Genomic DNA, 18,171 nt, shown 5'->3' with positions numbered 1-18,171 from the left:
CGATAACTGATTAGTTATCATCTTCATTGTCAAGGTATCCCACTAAATTTTGATCAAGATTTTTTTGAGCTTAAATTTATCCTCCCAGTCATTTTAAAATAATTCTCAATAATTATCGACGGAATAACTTACATCGATGAAACTAGAATCGTAGAATTATCGATCCATTAATGCATAATTACTGATTTGCAGGATTGTCCTATCATACATATATTTTTCGATGTGAACATACATGTTGATAAATTGGTTTGCAGAAAAGGCAAAAATATTAAAATCTAAAGATACAACACTTTTTAAGAGAGTACTATTCAAAGCTGCATTTTTTTTCACAGATTTTAAAATCCCACTCAATTTACTAGGGTAGCACTTGCGATGGCTATCAATATATCTAATGAACATTTATATATGACATGTATTGCAGTGGGTGAATCAACCATACACATAATTTGTGTATTATATTTTACTTGGATTTCATATACTTCCACATTAAATCAATTAGTTATTCTTATTCTATATTTTTTTAGAAATGATTTATTAGGGCTATACAACGTCGGCCGGGCCAGCTAGTATACATATATATATATATATATATATATATATATATATATATATATATTGATGAGTTATTTATAATCGGGCAGTAACACGAAGTAAAAAAAACTAAAGTAGTTTTGAAATACTTTATTTATCCATACGTTTCGGTCTTCATCGAGACCGTCATCAAAATATATATCAACACCAAACTCACATATTTCAATATATATATATATATATATATATCATAGTCATAGCAATATATATAATTGTGTGCGCGTTAACTATATCAAAGCTCTAAAATAGAGAATTTAATTTACGGCAACTTAAATGAATAGTGTAACCCAATTACTCGCATACGAGTTGTGCGAATAAAATCCTGTTGAATTTATTACTTCTATATTGTTGCGGCACAACGACATGTTGCACTTTCCAAATAAATGACATTACAAAGCACATAAATTCAATCTTGATGATAATTTTAGATACTGTGATGACCGTCATGAATAAAGCTTGACCAATATTTATGAATACTCTAAATAAGTAATTATTTGTCGGATTCAAAATTGTTATACGTATATGGTGCCCTGAGAAAATTACGACAAGTATAGATATTTTTCAAGTCAAGACTACTGTTTGACTTATTTGCCTTTAATTTTTGCCCGAAAGGCAAGTTCGTGAGCTGATATGATCTCAAACTCAATTAACGCTAAAAGCATCGAAGTTTGCGCTCTCCGTGAACCCCCAACTGTGCCAAATTTATCCTGTACTATTTATTGCAACATACATAAGGAAAAATGTAAGAGTTTCGACTAAAATATGTGAAACCACATTTATTCCATATGATTAATGTAACTTGTATCTTGTTTAATCAAAAACATTAAATTTAAATTGAAATATAGGTAATAACATAATGCACAAATAGTATTCCCAGTATATTTATTGGATTTGACTAAAATATATGAAACCACATTTATCTCATACGATTAATATAACTTGTATCTTGTTTAATCAAAAACATTAAATTTAAATTGAAGTATAGGTAATAACATATTGCACAAATAGTATTTCCAGTATATTTATTGGATACAATTTATTTATATCCAGTATATTTATACAGTTTTAAATTAAACACAGACCAAATATTCAATATGTCAAAAACCAAATTGATCATCCAAATTGCTTAGTATTGGAATGATCCATTTCATCATGTTATTTCATTCTTTATGTTAAATTCAGCAGGTTCACTTTTCAATAGTTACTAATAAATTAGTTTATTTTTCTAGTCTTTGATTTGTGATAAAAGCATATCTGCATCACTTTAAAGCCCTAATTTCAACTTTCCGAATAGTTGATTGCTTGAATCTTGGTCGTTGTGCATTCTGTGAACTAAGAAGTACCGGAAATTGTATCATAAAAAACAAAATAATAGCTGATTTTGTTGCTTTTAAAATAGGTCTTAATCGAAGTATTAAACACATACGAGCAATTATTCCAATCGTCAAAGGCACTTTTTAAAAGTCCTTAAATTGATCGCCTTCAACGCCTTCAACGAATTTTTCTTGGCAGTATCTATTGACCCAAAAAAGTGTTCGACCAGTGGAAAATTAAGTTTTGCAATTTAAAAACGAATAGGTCTGGTAGTTGTGTCACGAGTTTTTGACCAATATGAACTTTATGCGAATGTGCTTTATTATGGCACAAGATCCATTAAATTTTTGCCACAATTTGAAATTCACTTGCACAATTTCTATGAAATGCTGCATGAACTTCGAATAAAATTCTTTGTTCACCGTAGAACCACTGGGTATGATTTCTGAGTGTACAACATCACCTTAATTAGATTTTGACGTGGTCAAAAATTGAAGTCTTGGTTTCACCTCACCTGAACAGCACCGTTCAGCTGTCTGTTGCCTGCATTGTTTGTAAAATTTATATACGCAAATTTTATTATCTGTCCAAGCACGCCTACATCCACATTGTTTTCGGTAAAGTTAGTGAGGAAAGTTCAATACCGGTCGAACGGGTTGAACAGCAAAGTTCTCTATTCCTAATTCGATGGTGTAATTGACTCGTTAGATACGCTTAAGTCCAAAACTAACTCTCTTGGGCATAAATGACATTTATCCAGAACTATTTCCTTGACGTTGGCGACGTTTTCATCCGTTGAAGACAATGATGAACGATCAGATCTTCTACTGTTCTTGGCCCTCTGTCAGTGTCTTACACCACTTATAAGCCAGCCAATTTTCATTCATTCATTTAAAAATTCTCCATGAAAGAAACTCGCCATAATCTTTACGTACAATTTTTAATTATATGGGGTACAGAATTCTATTCGAAACAGAAAAATGTAGACAAAATCTTTGTTCGACATTTTTATCCAGTGTAAAAGTCACCAAACACGTGTGTGCTTAACTGACAATGCAGATAACAAAATTATTTACGGATGATAATCAAACTTTCGACCAACGTAATATATATATATATATATATATATATATATATATATATATGTGTGTGTGTGTGTGTGTGTGTGTGTGTGTGTGTGTTGCACCCAAGCAATTTTTTTTCATTGTTATGATTTCTCAATCTTCTATTATGAATGTTCATCTTCTATATTCATTCTCAGAAGCGGGCCCATATTTTGTAAACCTTAGTTTCCTAGCATTTTTATGTTGTCATATCTATCACATAAACTACCTACATCAATTACATTACAAAGTGTTCCATCTGGAAAACAAGTGATTGACCTGGCCCTGATTATGTTTCAAAACAAAGGTTTGATATAATATTCTATATATTGGATTTCCGATACCGACTAACTTTGTTACTTTGACGTTGCTGTTTTCTTTGGCTTGTCTTCAATTTGTGTATATTCAAAATATTAATAGAATTAATTTACTCAAGCATTTCAATATTGAAACTAATCAAAATTAAAGTCTATTATTAGGGAATTGCATTGTGCCTTGAGGCAAAATGCTCAAATTTTCTGCTTTCTAGATAAATATGAAGTGTAAATATTATGATTGTTACGCTGTATTAGATGTACACAATGAAGCTAAAATTATGTAAAAACTTAAGCACTTGATAGATTTAGAAATTATAATAGATCTATGTCAAATGCAATAAAAACAACATCTATTGCGCTCTATTTCGTCATTTTGTCTATATTAAACTAATTCAAACCGACAATCTCTAATTATTTATAAATAACTTCAATGCCTCAAATAAAATTCTCAACAACATTTAGAATAATTCCAGCCATTAAATGGCTCATAATTTTTAACACTGAAATGAGGAATTTTTATTTCTTAGTACTACTATTAAAATACACTCAAACATTTTCCATTTACTAATTTAAAATTATGCACATGGTTAGTTCACGCAGGACATTGCAGTAATACTGCAATTTTGGTCTCGTATATTTCATGAAAAGCTGCCATATGTAAATAAATCCTTGTTGCAAAAAGGATTTTCATTTTGGCCCGCAGAACACTTCATAAAAATGGTTGACGAACTATTGTTATCTCATAATTTGTGGAAAAACTCATTAATCTTGATGAATTTATATTGCGTTATTGTTCACTAATATTTTTTTGCAAAATAGTCAAAAACAAAGTTTTTCATTTTGCAAAAAGTTTTGCTGCTTTTATGCAAAGCTTTATACGTACTATATAGTAAACCTTTATACAGTAAAAGCTTATGTTATTTTTGATTTTCTGCACTTTCGTGACAAACATTTTAGTTATAAAAACACATAGGTTGATCGGAACATTTTGTACGACTGTTCTATAAAAATAGAACTACATTTTACGAAATTTGAATAATTTGGTAATTGTTTATTTAAATTTCTTGTTTCGCATTAATTATTCTAGGTTTTCAAATGTTCTATAGTAAATTTCTAATCGATACATCAATGGAATACCTAGGGATTATAAATTAAAAATACCGATAGATATGAATTAAGGGCAAAAAATAAATACAATAAAACAATATAACTGATGCAAATATATATTTTTTTCGGCATGTATATATTATATTATATACTATTTTTGCTATTTATATATATGCTAAGTATATATTTATTTATATATTGCTATGTATACATATATATATATATATATATATATATATATATATATATATATATATATAGCCACCATATTACTTGGCTACTATCCGCTTTTAAATCACCTTTCAAATTACATATTTATATACAGTATATTTTATTGCTTCTAAAACAAAATGTATTAATTAATTGTATTCCGAAATGGGCATGAAATCTGGTCCTTCCTGACAGGAACAATCCTGGATATGCAATTTATGCATGATACATGCCCTAATGTAATCATAAACCTTCCTAAAATGCTAATCCTTATATACATATATGCATATTCATTTGTATCTGAAATACATATATATTTATACATACGTGTACATATATATACACATATCAAAAGAAGATAAAAGCATTAAAACCATTAGTATTGAATATATAATTTTATTAATCTAACCGATTCTAAGTGAAATATTCTGGTTCATAATTTGATTTTACGGAAATAAATTGAATATATTAAGACCATTAAGTTAGTTACATAAGTTGGAATAAGCTATTGATCAAAGTTGATGAAAAGAGAAATAATATTGCTGATTGATGAGCAAGGTGACAGTGAAGAGCACAAGAAATTAGAAAAAATATATATACGGAAAGGGATATTATGATTCTCAACACATACATACAAACTGAAAGGTTTCCTTATAAATCTCATAACTCATAACTTGAGCAAAATCATCAATTTTGTTTATATCAGAATATAAATCAAAGAATAGTCAACGCCAACAGTGATCGAAAACGAATAGATAGGCCTTAAATTGCGTCAACAAAATGAAAACTTGCAATTCTTTGGGACTGAAAATTGAATACATTTAATGAAATTTTATGAAATTACAACTGAATTATTATTACAAAATGAAAATTTTATTAGCATATTTTTCACATCACAATGTATGTGAAAATTCGTGAGAAATATTCATCAGCAGAGATGGAATAACTATTTATTTTATCTCTTGTAAAATTGTTTTTTCTATTAAATTAATTTACTATTTTATTAACTATTTTTTTATTGTTTACGTCTTAGCTAAGGTAAAGGTTCTGTTGGCCCTTTTTATTAAAGTATATCAAAACATTGATAAAACGTTCTAAACACAACCGTAAAATTGAATAAGCAAATTATTTGTGGAAAATCTCGCCAACTTTTGTTATGAATTTTCAAACATTGAATCCTTGTGAAGCCTAGTTTCATTTTTTCCCTCTACTTTCAAATAACGTTGTTAAAACATACCTAACTTTACTTGTTTTTGAGATATTGGTGGTGGACTTTTGTACCCGCTGACCTTTAAGCCCCGCTCTATTCTACTACAGCTGTTAGGCATTGTAAATATTATTTTTGCGGAAAAAACTTCTAACTTATGTGTTTGAACGATCAGCAATAATTGAATATTAGTGGTGAACAATTATAAAACATAACAATTTGTTGGTATTTTTATCAATTAACTGTGATTTGAAGAATTTTATGTATTGAAGAGTGACGATATGTGTATCAGCGTATAGAACTTTTTTCGAAAATCGAATTATTTTCTGGTGTGGCTAGTTGTTTAGTATATTTTGGCGCTATATGGCTGTACTCAATAAGTAACAGTGAGTGGCATTTTAATGGAAATTGAACTTTTTGATATGTTGAATCAATATACTAAATCGATAAGAATTGAGATTTATATATTTAAATAATGTTGTCTCCTCTTAGTATTGATTATTCATAAAAAATCTATTCTTACTTTTTTACTTTTCAATCTGTTATTAGTTTATTAGGTATATAATACGCAATATAATACATATATGCTTTCCGTAACAAAATAGCAGTATGTAGTAATAATTAACCCATATTTTTTATTCGATATGTTACTGGCACAAATTTCTCTATGATTGACGAATATACTCGTCATAAGCTCGATTTGGAAACTGGGCGGACTAAACGATGGAAGCGTCACAGCTAACAGGTCACATAATAAATATCGAATTATTATTCATTGATCAATATTTAAATTCAAGTGCATAACGAACTTTATTATCGAGTTTATGAGTTCTGCAGCAAATAATATTCGTTATGCCAGAAAATTTAAGTAGTTGATGTATATACCTTAAATATTTTTTCACACACACAGATATATATATATATATATATATATATATATATATATATATGTATAAATATATACGTTCTGCAAATGTAATTTAAAAATGTACTATTCACACATATGTCCCAGCTGCACCGGAACTGTTGACAGGCCTAGCATTTCATCTCATAAATCTCTCGCTATGAATATAGGACAAACTTTTCGTGAACTATAAAACCTGCCTGTGACATGAAAAATCACTTTCTCCCATAGACATCCGAAAATGAACGTAAACATGTTTATCTGCGCGTGTACGTGTAACTGATGAGCGTATCAGCTTAGGCCGCCGGCACGCTCGAACATTTTGCTGGTGCGACTTTCTACTCATATAAATAATTTAAAAATTGCTATGCAGTAATACATTTTGTTATTTATTTAATATTTTTGCTTACTTAGAAAATTTAGCTAATTACAACATTTTTATTGTATATCCTATACTATGCTTTGTACTCTTTTCAGAGTTGTGACCATCTAATGAAATTTTTACTTCATGTTACAAGTTTCTTGGCATTACGAATTTTCTGAAATCATTTTTTTAGGTAGTAATTTTGAAAATTAATAGTTTTTTGCACACAACTCGAGCTACTTTGTTTAATATTATGTTAGAAACGACGACTCTTAGTAAGGTGACCATACCATACGGTTTGGCCGAAACAGTCCCTAATTTTCATCTTGTACCCCGTGTTTTCTGAAAATAATATTTGTGCCAACATTGTATTTTGTTTCGGATTGTCGTTCCGGGTATTCGAAAGTTGTACGATTATTTTAAATTTACAACTACTTTGTAATAAAATTACAAATATCTGTGAATTATATATACTTAAAACGAATAATCTTATATGAAATAATTTGTTATAAAATTTCAAATGCATAATTCGAAGGCAAGTTAAAATAGCCCCTTACATTATTAATTCCAAACGTTCTTTTTACAAAAATTGGCTAAAATTATGAAATCAAACTTTATGACTGCCTGGCATAAACAGGAAGGAACGACAGAATTTTACACAAGATTTACAAGCAAAAAAAAACAAATAGCAGATCGAAAATTATAGAATCTATTATAACATATAATAGAATATTCAAGTCGTACCTAAAGTCAGTATTTCTGATAACAAATTTGATTGTTTTATAACAAAATCTGATTGCTAGTGTATCCTCAAATAGGATTTTTCATTTCAATTTAATAAGCTTCACAGCATAAAGCTAACCCCCCTCTCCCGTGACGAATTTGCTTAACTACAATTTCCGGTTTTAACATAAAAATATGATCACCTTACTACTAAATATTAATGATTTTTACTCCAATCAAGGAGAGTTGATCACAAATTTATTTTTCAGTTTTAGTTAGTTAAGCATCGACTCACATGATTTATTTATCAATTCATATCTAATAAAAATATCAGTTTTTTTAAAATAGTAGGTTATAAAAATTTGATTGCATTTGCTATTATTTATATAGTATCTTGTACGTGTATCATGATAAGTTAATTGAAAAGTAAAGTAATTTGACAAGTTTATAAGTAAATGATAATAGTATGCATAAATAAACTAAATTCTTTATTAATATATCGCAGGTTTTAGAAAACTTATAAAAAATTACCTACATTTATAAACTAACAATATCTGAACAATTACAAACTGATTGCCAAATCATTTGTTTAAAAGTCCCTAATGTAATACTACAGCCTTTAATTGTGATTGAATGATTGAAGTTTTAGAGCGTTAGAATAAAACCAATAGATCGTAATTTAAAAAGCTGCTTGCATCAGCAAAGCGGATATTAAGCATCGAACGAATATTCACAGCATGCCAAAATGTATATATATATATATATATATATATATATATACGAATTTATTATTTATTCTCAAAATCAAAGGAGGAATGGTAAACAAGGTGGGCGTGCTAGCGACCTTATACTCAAGCCGTTGTAAACGGGTATTGTTCTATATGTATGCATAATACGTGATATTATAAAATAGAAGGATTTATCGAGTTAGGCCTGAACGACGACGTTCCTTGTAGGCTAATAAGGAAAAGGGAATTGGATTTGAATCGTATATCCTTCAGCGTGACACAATATCGGGAACGATTCGAAAGTATTTGGATTTTCCGAAGCACTTGAAATCGAATGGAGATTAGGCACTTGAAAACTTTTTGCTAGAGTACATACAATTCTGTTGTATAATACTTGTACGGATATGGTTTATGATGTTTGCACAATAAATACAACGTAAAACAGGATTACTGAGCATTGAATATCATATTTCTTTATAAATAATATCAGATATCGGTTTTCGTTTAAAATCGAGTAGATCTAATGGGCTATCGGGATCCAAAACTTGTTCTGAACTCGTCGATGTACAACCAATGCCGAATTTTTTATTACTTTCCGTGTAACAACAATAGCAATCACTATTATCCCCACAATATTTTCTCTTTGTTTCTATATTATTATTATTTATATTATTGTGAGACAACTAGATAATATACACAATTTCTTAATATGCCAGCGGACTAATGCTAGAAGATTATTTGATTTTACTTGGTTCCTATATAAATAAAATATGTGTTATATAAGTGAAGAAGCCAAATGATAAAATCTGTGATAAAATAAATGGTAACTGTTGTCTTTATCTGATTTTAATAATATTTTCAATTCTCAATTGACCCCAAAATTTAAGAATTAAGGTGATGGACAACTCTTAATTAAAAATGAGTTTTTTTAACATAAGTTCAATGTTTTCTATAAGTTTGAAAAAATAATAATAGAAATTTAGTGAAAAACATTTATTGACTAATTTGTTTCATTATCGAAAATTTTAAAAAATTCTTAAAACATTAATTAACAAATGTAGGATGTAAAATTATTTGATTATTAAAATTACTATTGCAAAGTTTGTGGTAGAAAGGTAAAAATTAAGGGTTATATGCTTTTTTTATATTTTTTTTACTTTGTATACAAGTACATTAGTCATATACACTGTATCAATCAACTTTATAATTTTATGTTATTGGGTTATATATGTATATGTATGTGATTATAATAAGAAGTTATAAATAAATAAAAAATATAAAAAAATAGAAAAATTAGGGGTGATCAACCCTTACCACTTAAAGGTATGTAAATTAAATATTGGCCGATTCTCGCTCATTCTAAACATCATGTTCATATGAAATTTCATTAAAATCGGTCAAACCGTTTCAGGACTATTGCGACAAACAACATGGCATTGGAATTTTATAATTAAAATATTATAATTGAATTTCATCAAAAATTTAGGTCCAAATCAAAATTAAAAATTAGGTACGGTTAGAAACGTGCAGTGAAAATTCATTATTTCACTATTAATAAGTGCGAGATGATATTTGTGAACTAAATTTAAATCAATTGATACTACAAAACCATGTGGTGTAATTTATCAATTTGAAACTATTCAACAAGTTCATTTTAAGATTATTTTAAGTTATCAAAAAGCCATTGACACACTAATAAATTCAATATTTAGAATTAAAAGGTTACACATGTTTTTAAAAAGAAAAAGAAGAGTGCGTAAGGATCACACGCGATTGAAGGAAAGCTTATTTGCTACTGTACAAAGTAGCAATTTTAAGTTAAGTAAAAATAAATACATCATATAACAATTTTGAACAATGTTTATTAGTGATATGGTAACACTTATGATGCACACATTTATTAGTGTCAACCATTATACACATTTAAATTATATAATGACAAGTTATAAATTATATATTTATAATAGCATTAAAACAACTACTGAGTTGTTTCTTCCAACATATCAATGTAGTATACAATGTCCATTTTCGGCCGACTATTGTAAATTCATCAAATTTACTGAATGTCCTTTACTGGACAGTTGTAAATAAAAAAGTTAATAATAATAAAATATGTATAATATTTAAATACAATAATGTAATTAAAGTCATACTTTAAATATGACATGATCGATTTGTCATTGTAATTAGCATTTAGAAATGAACCTTCATTAGAGAAATGAAGTAATTGCTGATTAATAAATTCTTTAGTATTTGTTCACACAGTGGATTATGTTAAACAACGCCTAAACAAATATTGTTTCCGCAACTTCACTCATCATGAAATTGTATTTGAAAGACTTCGTGTAATTACAATTAACATACATTCATTGTCTGCTTATATTTTTTTAACTTCCCGAAGGAGAAGTTTATGTTTTCATCAAAAAATCCGATTCGCTAATTTTATGTTTTCTCGACGTTTCGAGCCATTCTGAATCGAATGAGACCAAATTTGGAAAAAGTATGTGTGTGTGTGTGTGTATGTGTGTGTGTGTGTGAACAGATTTTTTGCCGTAAATCGACGTTTTCTCCAGAACGGCTGGACCGATTTCAAGCCATTTGATGTATCTCGATGAGGACTATCGAGTTTTGTGCGGCGATCGGCCGGGCCGTTTCGTTGTAAATTGCAGAAAAGTGAAAAATTTTTCGCCCACGTTTTAGCCCGCAATTCTAAATCGATTCTAAAAATTCAAAAACCATTCGATAGATATTGGTTGTGAATCGTGCTGATTAGTTTTTGGTAAAGATCGGCCGAGCCGTTTTCTTGTAATAACGTTTTAAGAAAAAAAAATTCGACGATTTTTATGATTTTTTTTTTGACGGTAGATACCATAGTTTTCTAGGTCATACTAAAATATTACGGCCCTACGACAACTCGTTTAGCTTTAAAAATTCGTCAAAGTTTGCAAAAATTGGTATAGTTTTTTTGACATTTGTCAAAATTAGACTTTTGATCGACGTTTTCTCAAAAGCGCCTGAACCGATTTCAGAAATTTAAAAACCATTTGATGTATTTCGGTGAGGACTATCGTTTGTCAGTTTTGTGCGACGACCAAGCCGTTTCTTTGCAATTTAAAAAAAAGTGTTAAACTTTTCGTCCATATTTAAGCTCATCCTACCGAACCGATTTTAAAAAATCAAAAACTGTTCGAAAGATATTAGTTGGGAATGGTACTGATTAATTTTAGGTGAAAATCTACCGAGCCGTTTTCTTGTAATTAACTGTTGAAAAAAGTGTTAAATTTTCGTCCACATTTAAGCTCATCCTACCGAACCGATTTTAAAAAATAAAAAACTGTTCGAAAGATATTAGTTGGGAATGGTACTGATTAATTTTAGGTGAAAATCTACCGAGCCGTTTTCTTGTAATTAACTGTTGAAAAAAAGTGTTAAATTTTCGTCCACATTTAAGCTCATCCTACCGAACCGATTTTAAAAAATCAAAAACTGTTCGAAAGATATTAGTTGGGAATGGTACTGATTAATTTTAGGTGAAGATCTACCGAGCCGTTTTCTTGTAATTAACTGTTGAAAAAAAGTGTTAAAATTTTGTCCACATTTAAGCTCATCCTACCGAACCGATTTTAAAAAATCAAAAACTGTTCGAAAGATATTAGTTGGGAATGGTACTGATTAATTTTAGGTGAAAATCTACCGAGCCGTTTTCTTGTAATTAACTGTTGAAAAAAAGTGTTAAATTTTTGTCCACATTTAAGCTCATCCTACCGAACCGATTTTAAAAAATTAAAAACTGTTCGAAAGATATTAGATGGGAATGGTGCTGATTAATTTTAGGTAAAAATCTACCGAGCCGTTTTCTTGTAATGAACTGTTGAAAAAAAAAATTTAAGTCGATTTTCATGGAACTTTTTTTTGGCGATATACATCATGGTCTTATAGAACTTACTGTAATATTACGGCATTACGACAAGTAGTTTAATTTTAAAAATTCGTCAAACTTTACTAAAATTATTATCGTTTTTTAAAGTAGGATTGATGAAGTATATTATTTACACTTTTTTTTTGATTAAGTCAATTATTTACACATATTGGGAAGTTCATGTAACTTGCCTCAAGGCTAAATACCAAACCAACTAGTTTACTTTTTCGCTGGCAATATAATATCATTCTTTGAACAGCTGTAATATCTATCTTTCCTAAACAAGATTTTCCATTTTAATAACTGCAAACAGTTATAGAAACTACGAATAATATAAAAATAATTTCTAATCAATAAACTTACGTTTAGTACAAATGTTTAATTTGTTTCATTATTTTCAAGGAACAGAGTAAAATATTCTTCTGATTCAGGCATTTTTCATTAAATCAACATTTGTACTACGATGTAACTTTAAAATGTTTATTCATCTATGCCGATTTCGTTGTTGATATCGGTACGCATACAACGTTGCTGCCGGTACGAATCCAAGGACAGAACTCTATTCACATACTCAACGACTAATCACAATCGACCCGTATAAAAATGATATCATCGAGAGCGAATGACGAATCATTGGCACTAGACTCAGCCGTAACGTACTTCCGTTGAATTTGTACGGATTTACACCCTAGTCGCGCCTAAAGAAGTTTTACTTCAAAAATCTTGTATGCATAAATGACATATAAGAAGTTAGCTACGTTTTATATATTTTCAATATACACAAAAACTTGAAGATCTATGTAAAACAATACGCCCTTGCAAAAAAAATCACAGCGGAAATTATGTATTGAAACAATAAAAATTCACAATACATTTCCCTCAACAGGCCAGATCAAAGCTGCCAAAGAAACGAAGACGAGTGCTTCCGGTGGAGCAGCCGCGTCGGAAACGCGAGATGAACAATGCCACTAACCGGCGCATGAACGCGATCAAGCACCCTCAGTCGCATCCGGCCTTGTTCAAGGATGCCTTCGGAAGCGCCAAAATCGGTGAGTATCCCGACTCAAACAGAGCGACTCTGGGGGGTGAAATTCGTATATTTCTAGCTACGAACCATTCTCGGAGAAATACTTCTACAGGTGCAGATGTCGGTAGTAATTGATAAATAAACTCGCATTCATCGATTTCATTTGAGATTTTTTATTTTTACATGAAGTTTTTTCTCGTTCGTGATCACTTTACCAACTAAATTGTTTGGTCATAATCATAATATTTAACTAGTGGCGCATGGCAGAGTGCCTTAAGGAAAATTGCTGGAACTTTCAAACCAAAAAAATAATTTTTTAAGTTTTAAAATTTTGTAAAATGTTTTAAACTTTGATAAAAGCAGATTTTATCTGAGAATGAGAATGAGAATTTTTTTTTAACTTCCCGTAGGGTAAGTTATTGTAATGGGCCGAAAATCGGAAATGAAAATTTTAACGTTTCTCGACGTTTTGAAGGTTTCTGAACGTTTTGGCATACCTCAGAAAAAATGGATGTGTGTGTGTATGTATGTGTGTGTGTGTATGTATGTATGGATACAAATTTCCAGTCACGTTTTAGGGCGCACGGATCAACCGATTTGAATGGTTCAAAAAACATTCGATTCCTATTGATAGGGAAAAGAGCTGATTAGTTTTTGGCAAAGGCAGGTCCAGCCGTTACGGAGATACGGAGCAAAAAGCGCAGAAAATAGAAATCGAGTTTTTGAGTGAACGGAGCATCCGATTTGAATGATGTAAAAAACATTCAATTAGTTATGATTGGGAGAAGTGATTATTGTTTTTGGCAATGGCAGGCCCAGCCATTTCAAAGATACAGAGCTAAATGTGCAAAAAATGGCAGTTTTTGAGAGAACTAAGCGTCCAATTTAAATGATTCAAAGAACTTTCAGCTTGTTTTAACAAAATAATTGATTTTGGAAAAAAAAATTGTATCATTTCTTTTTTAGTTTTTTTTTTTGGTATATCGAAAATAATTCCGATTTTATTTTTAATTCTGACTATAGTTCTAATATACTTCAAACAAATAATTTCAACTTTGCAATTCAGTTTATATAATTCTTATAAATATTAGACAATGTTACAATATTAATAATAATCTATTTGAAAACATTCAGTATTCCTCGAACATTTCGTTACGGTACGGAAAGTTCCAGCAATTTGCCTTCAGGCACGATGCCATACACCCCACTAGTTTTACAATGCAATCACGCTGCGTAGATATTTCATAGACAAAATATTGAAGCGCGTAAGCGTCACATTATAAATCTTGGTACGGAACCCATAGAAATGTAAACAAAATTCGTAGTTATTATTTAAATCTTTATGAAATATCAGGTTATTTGATGCGCATATGTCTAATGATCATTTTTGTCCACCTAATGGCATTTTTTTTCACTTTTTTTATCGGATCTCCGAAACCACTGGACCCGCTTCTCAAATATTGAACCAGTTCTTCTCTTAATCAATACAAATAAAATATTTTTTGAATCATTCAAATAAACGCTCCGTTCTCTCAAAATCTGAATATAGTAATTCAGGCATATTTGGCACTGTTTGTCCCGTATCTTCGAAACAGCTGGACCTGCTTTTTCAAAAACTAATCATCGTTTTTTTCTGTATTCGGTTGATCGGTTGACCGGTGTTCCCGAAATAATCGAAAATGATAAATTAGTTTACAATAATGCATATAATTCTAAAACTGTATTAGTATTGAAAGAGCCCGTTTGAATATAAAGCGTCATTATTAATATAATTTTAAGCTTTTAAATAGGTTACAATTCACATTCAAATTCTTAATAATAATTCATTTTAATTTATATTAAAAATGAATAATAAGTATAATCTGAGTACTAAGATAATTAAATATAATATAGTTAGTTTAATTAATCACTATAAATTAAAAATTTGTTTACTACATTAAAATATAGTTTACGCGAAAATATTTTCAAAGCCAAGTTCATTTTATTGTTTGCCTATTCAGATGGTGCAACTTTCTTAAGTCATGCATTTAAAAACGATAAAAACGAATAAAAATAATGAAACACCTAAGCATAATCTGCATTAAAAACAAATATCACAAGAAAAATTTAATTTTGAAGGTGAGGTGAATGGATTAAACATGATAGGTCTGAGCCTTCAGGGACCCTCCATACCCGGTTTAGCGGTGTTGTCGCAGAGTAAGTTCGGTTTCCTTTGATAAGATTTACAAGATTGAATAAATGAACGCTAATCTGCTTATTCTTCTCTTCTTACAATGCCTGCTTATTGGATTGCAAACACGCTTCTGTCACACTTCTATTCTGCCAAATAAATCACTTCATAGACCTCTCTTGTACATACACTTAGAATATATTTCCTTAGTATATTATATTAAATAATATTAGATACCTTATAGTTGAATTGATAAAAGCAAATACAAAAGTCAATTCAAGCTTGGTGAGATAAATTAGACATTTTATTAAACCTTTATTACAGTGGCTTTTGCATAGCGCAAACACGTGGCAAGGATCTTATAGTGACGATATGTTTGAAAATATTTTTAATATATAGTTACAATTAGAATAATGTTATGTTAGCCTTATTAGTTAGAGGTAAATAATTTTGCAATAAAAATTATTATAAACAAATACCAGAATATAAAACTGAATAGATACACGAAATAAACATACGATAAAACTAAGAATGTAATTTTGTTGAAAACGAAATTTATTCGACCTGTAATATATACAGACGTATACGTATAACAATATACAGACCACACGTTCATATATATGGGTAATACATGCATTGATAATACACCGCCTCTGTAAATAAATCTATTTTGGCAGGTACAGTTATAAATAAATCTTTGTTTTTTATATTAATTCTATATCTGATTTTTAGGTGATTGCATAGGTCTAGCACCTCTGCAGCCTCGTCCAGCAACTACAGGTAGCAGCATGGACCTGCTGTTGCCCCTTAAACCGCGCCTACTCGCAACTATCGGAAATCAGTCCCCGCAAACTTTGAGTTCCACCACTTTCGACCAAAGTCTCGAAGTATGTCAATCTTCTCCAACATGCCTCCAACCGCAAATTCCCGTACAGGCCTTGCAAAAATTAGCGCCCCTGGTGCAAAGTCAAATAAATGGACATATGCTAACTGACCAAACAGTTTTACCCATAGTCAAAACACTTGCGGAGGTTTCTCCGATACAAGAAAATGTAATTCGCCAAATGAGCTTATCTCAAGACGTGGATATCGAAGCACCACTTCAATCCGCGCATGATGGAATTTCTGCGCCCTACCAAGAAATTTCAAGTACAGACCAATCCAGTATGGAACAAAAACCAATGATGCCTCAAAATTTACCACAATCTCACAGAAATATTGAACTGCCTCTTTTAGAAAATTTAGCCATTGCACATATCATGCGCAAAGAATGCGAGTCCAGCGTGCAACAAGGCTTGTACCCGGTTAAAACAGATATGAGACATTTTGTTGTACAGCAGGCGTCTGAAGAGAAACAGCAGGTTTCCTTGGTTCCTTTATTAGAATTGGACAAAATGTGTAGTCAAAGCCAAATAATTTCGAAGGAAAATGAAAGTGTACATAAATATACACAACAATCCAACGAATCTTCTGCTCCTGAATTTTCTGCATCATATGTAAAATGCTTAAGTTTGGAAGAAACCAACACAAGAAAACCTGAACAAACAATTAAAAATGGAAGTGAAGAATGTCTTGAATCTAATAGCGAAAATAATAGAAATGCCTCAGAGCAGGCAAAAGAAAGTTATAATCAATTTGCGCTCGGAGATGGTGCGTGACGTCCTTCAATAAAAAAATAATTATAGGTTACAATCTAATAGTTTATGCAAGGTTTCAGCTATCACGGACTTCTTACTTTGATTGATTAATTGTACTTGCATCTATTTAGTAGAAAACAAAACGAGTTAAATACTGGTCATATTTTTTAAGTATAAAATGTGATTGCAAAATAGTAGTTGCGGTATATAATTTGACTGAATTATGTGACATTATTGTATACCTAACATATATTTTAAGAATTATATTTAAAAAATTTATTAACAAGGTATGTTCTACATATGCATGCTAAAAATACATGTTTCAAATATATGTTCATACCAAATTAGGCGGTCAGTGTTAAATATCATTGCCATTAAATTTCGAAAGAGAAATAAAACCAGAACTAGAACCAGGTGTAGAAGATATAAGATTTTATCAAATAAAATATTTAAGATTTCATTTGGCTAATTTAATTCAAAGGTATAAAGTTTCTGCAATGAAAAACCCAATAAAGTCGAAATAAACCGTTAGTTCTAGGTTTGGTTGAATATTTTACACATTTATCAAGTTGTGTAAATTATTCTGCACTCTACTCCTAGATAGTTTGTAGATGAACCGGATCTCTTCATTTCAATCAAATTATTCAAATCAAAACATATTTATTTTGATTTTTAGTAAAAAATTATATTATTTTACATTTTCTAACAATTTTCAATATTAAAAATATTTTTAACTATTAGTTTTTCTGGATTTTCCAGAAACAAAAATTAAAACTAGTCTATTTTTTTCTGCATAGAGCTTCATAAAAATATCAAATAATTTGATATATACATGTACATAGTATAAAAA

At 29.9% G+C, this 18,171-nt stretch overlaps 1 protein-coding gene across 1 annotated transcript in view; it reads left to right on the top strand.

Moving 5' to 3' along the window:
- The window catches only part of LOC113375310 (potassium voltage-gated channel protein Shaw-like), a 227,974-nt gene extending 210,632 nt beyond the window's left edge, over positions 1-17,342 (top strand). The window contains exons 13-15 of the mRNA XM_026615248.1: positions 13,374-13,536; positions 15,633-15,719; positions 16,417-17,342. Of these exons, the coding sequence (XP_026471033.1) occupies positions 13,374-13,536; positions 15,633-15,719; positions 16,417-17,342 (1,176 nt within the window). The remainder of the gene's footprint in view (positions 1-13,373; positions 13,537-15,632; positions 15,720-16,416) is intronic.
- The last annotated feature ends 829 nt before the right edge of the window (positions 17,343-18,171 follow it).

This window comes from Ctenocephalides felis, unplaced genomic scaffold, assembly GCF_003426905.1.
Source record: "Ctenocephalides felis isolate EL2017-DRISC unplaced genomic scaffold, ASM342690v1 CF-g0.4_SCAFFOLD_01886, whole genome shotgun sequence".
Classification (NCBI taxonomy): domain Eukaryota; kingdom Metazoa; phylum Arthropoda; class Insecta; order Siphonaptera; family Pulicidae; genus Ctenocephalides; species Ctenocephalides felis.
Note: the sequence above shows the minus strand (reverse complement) of the source record. Positions and strands in the feature narration are given on the sequence as shown.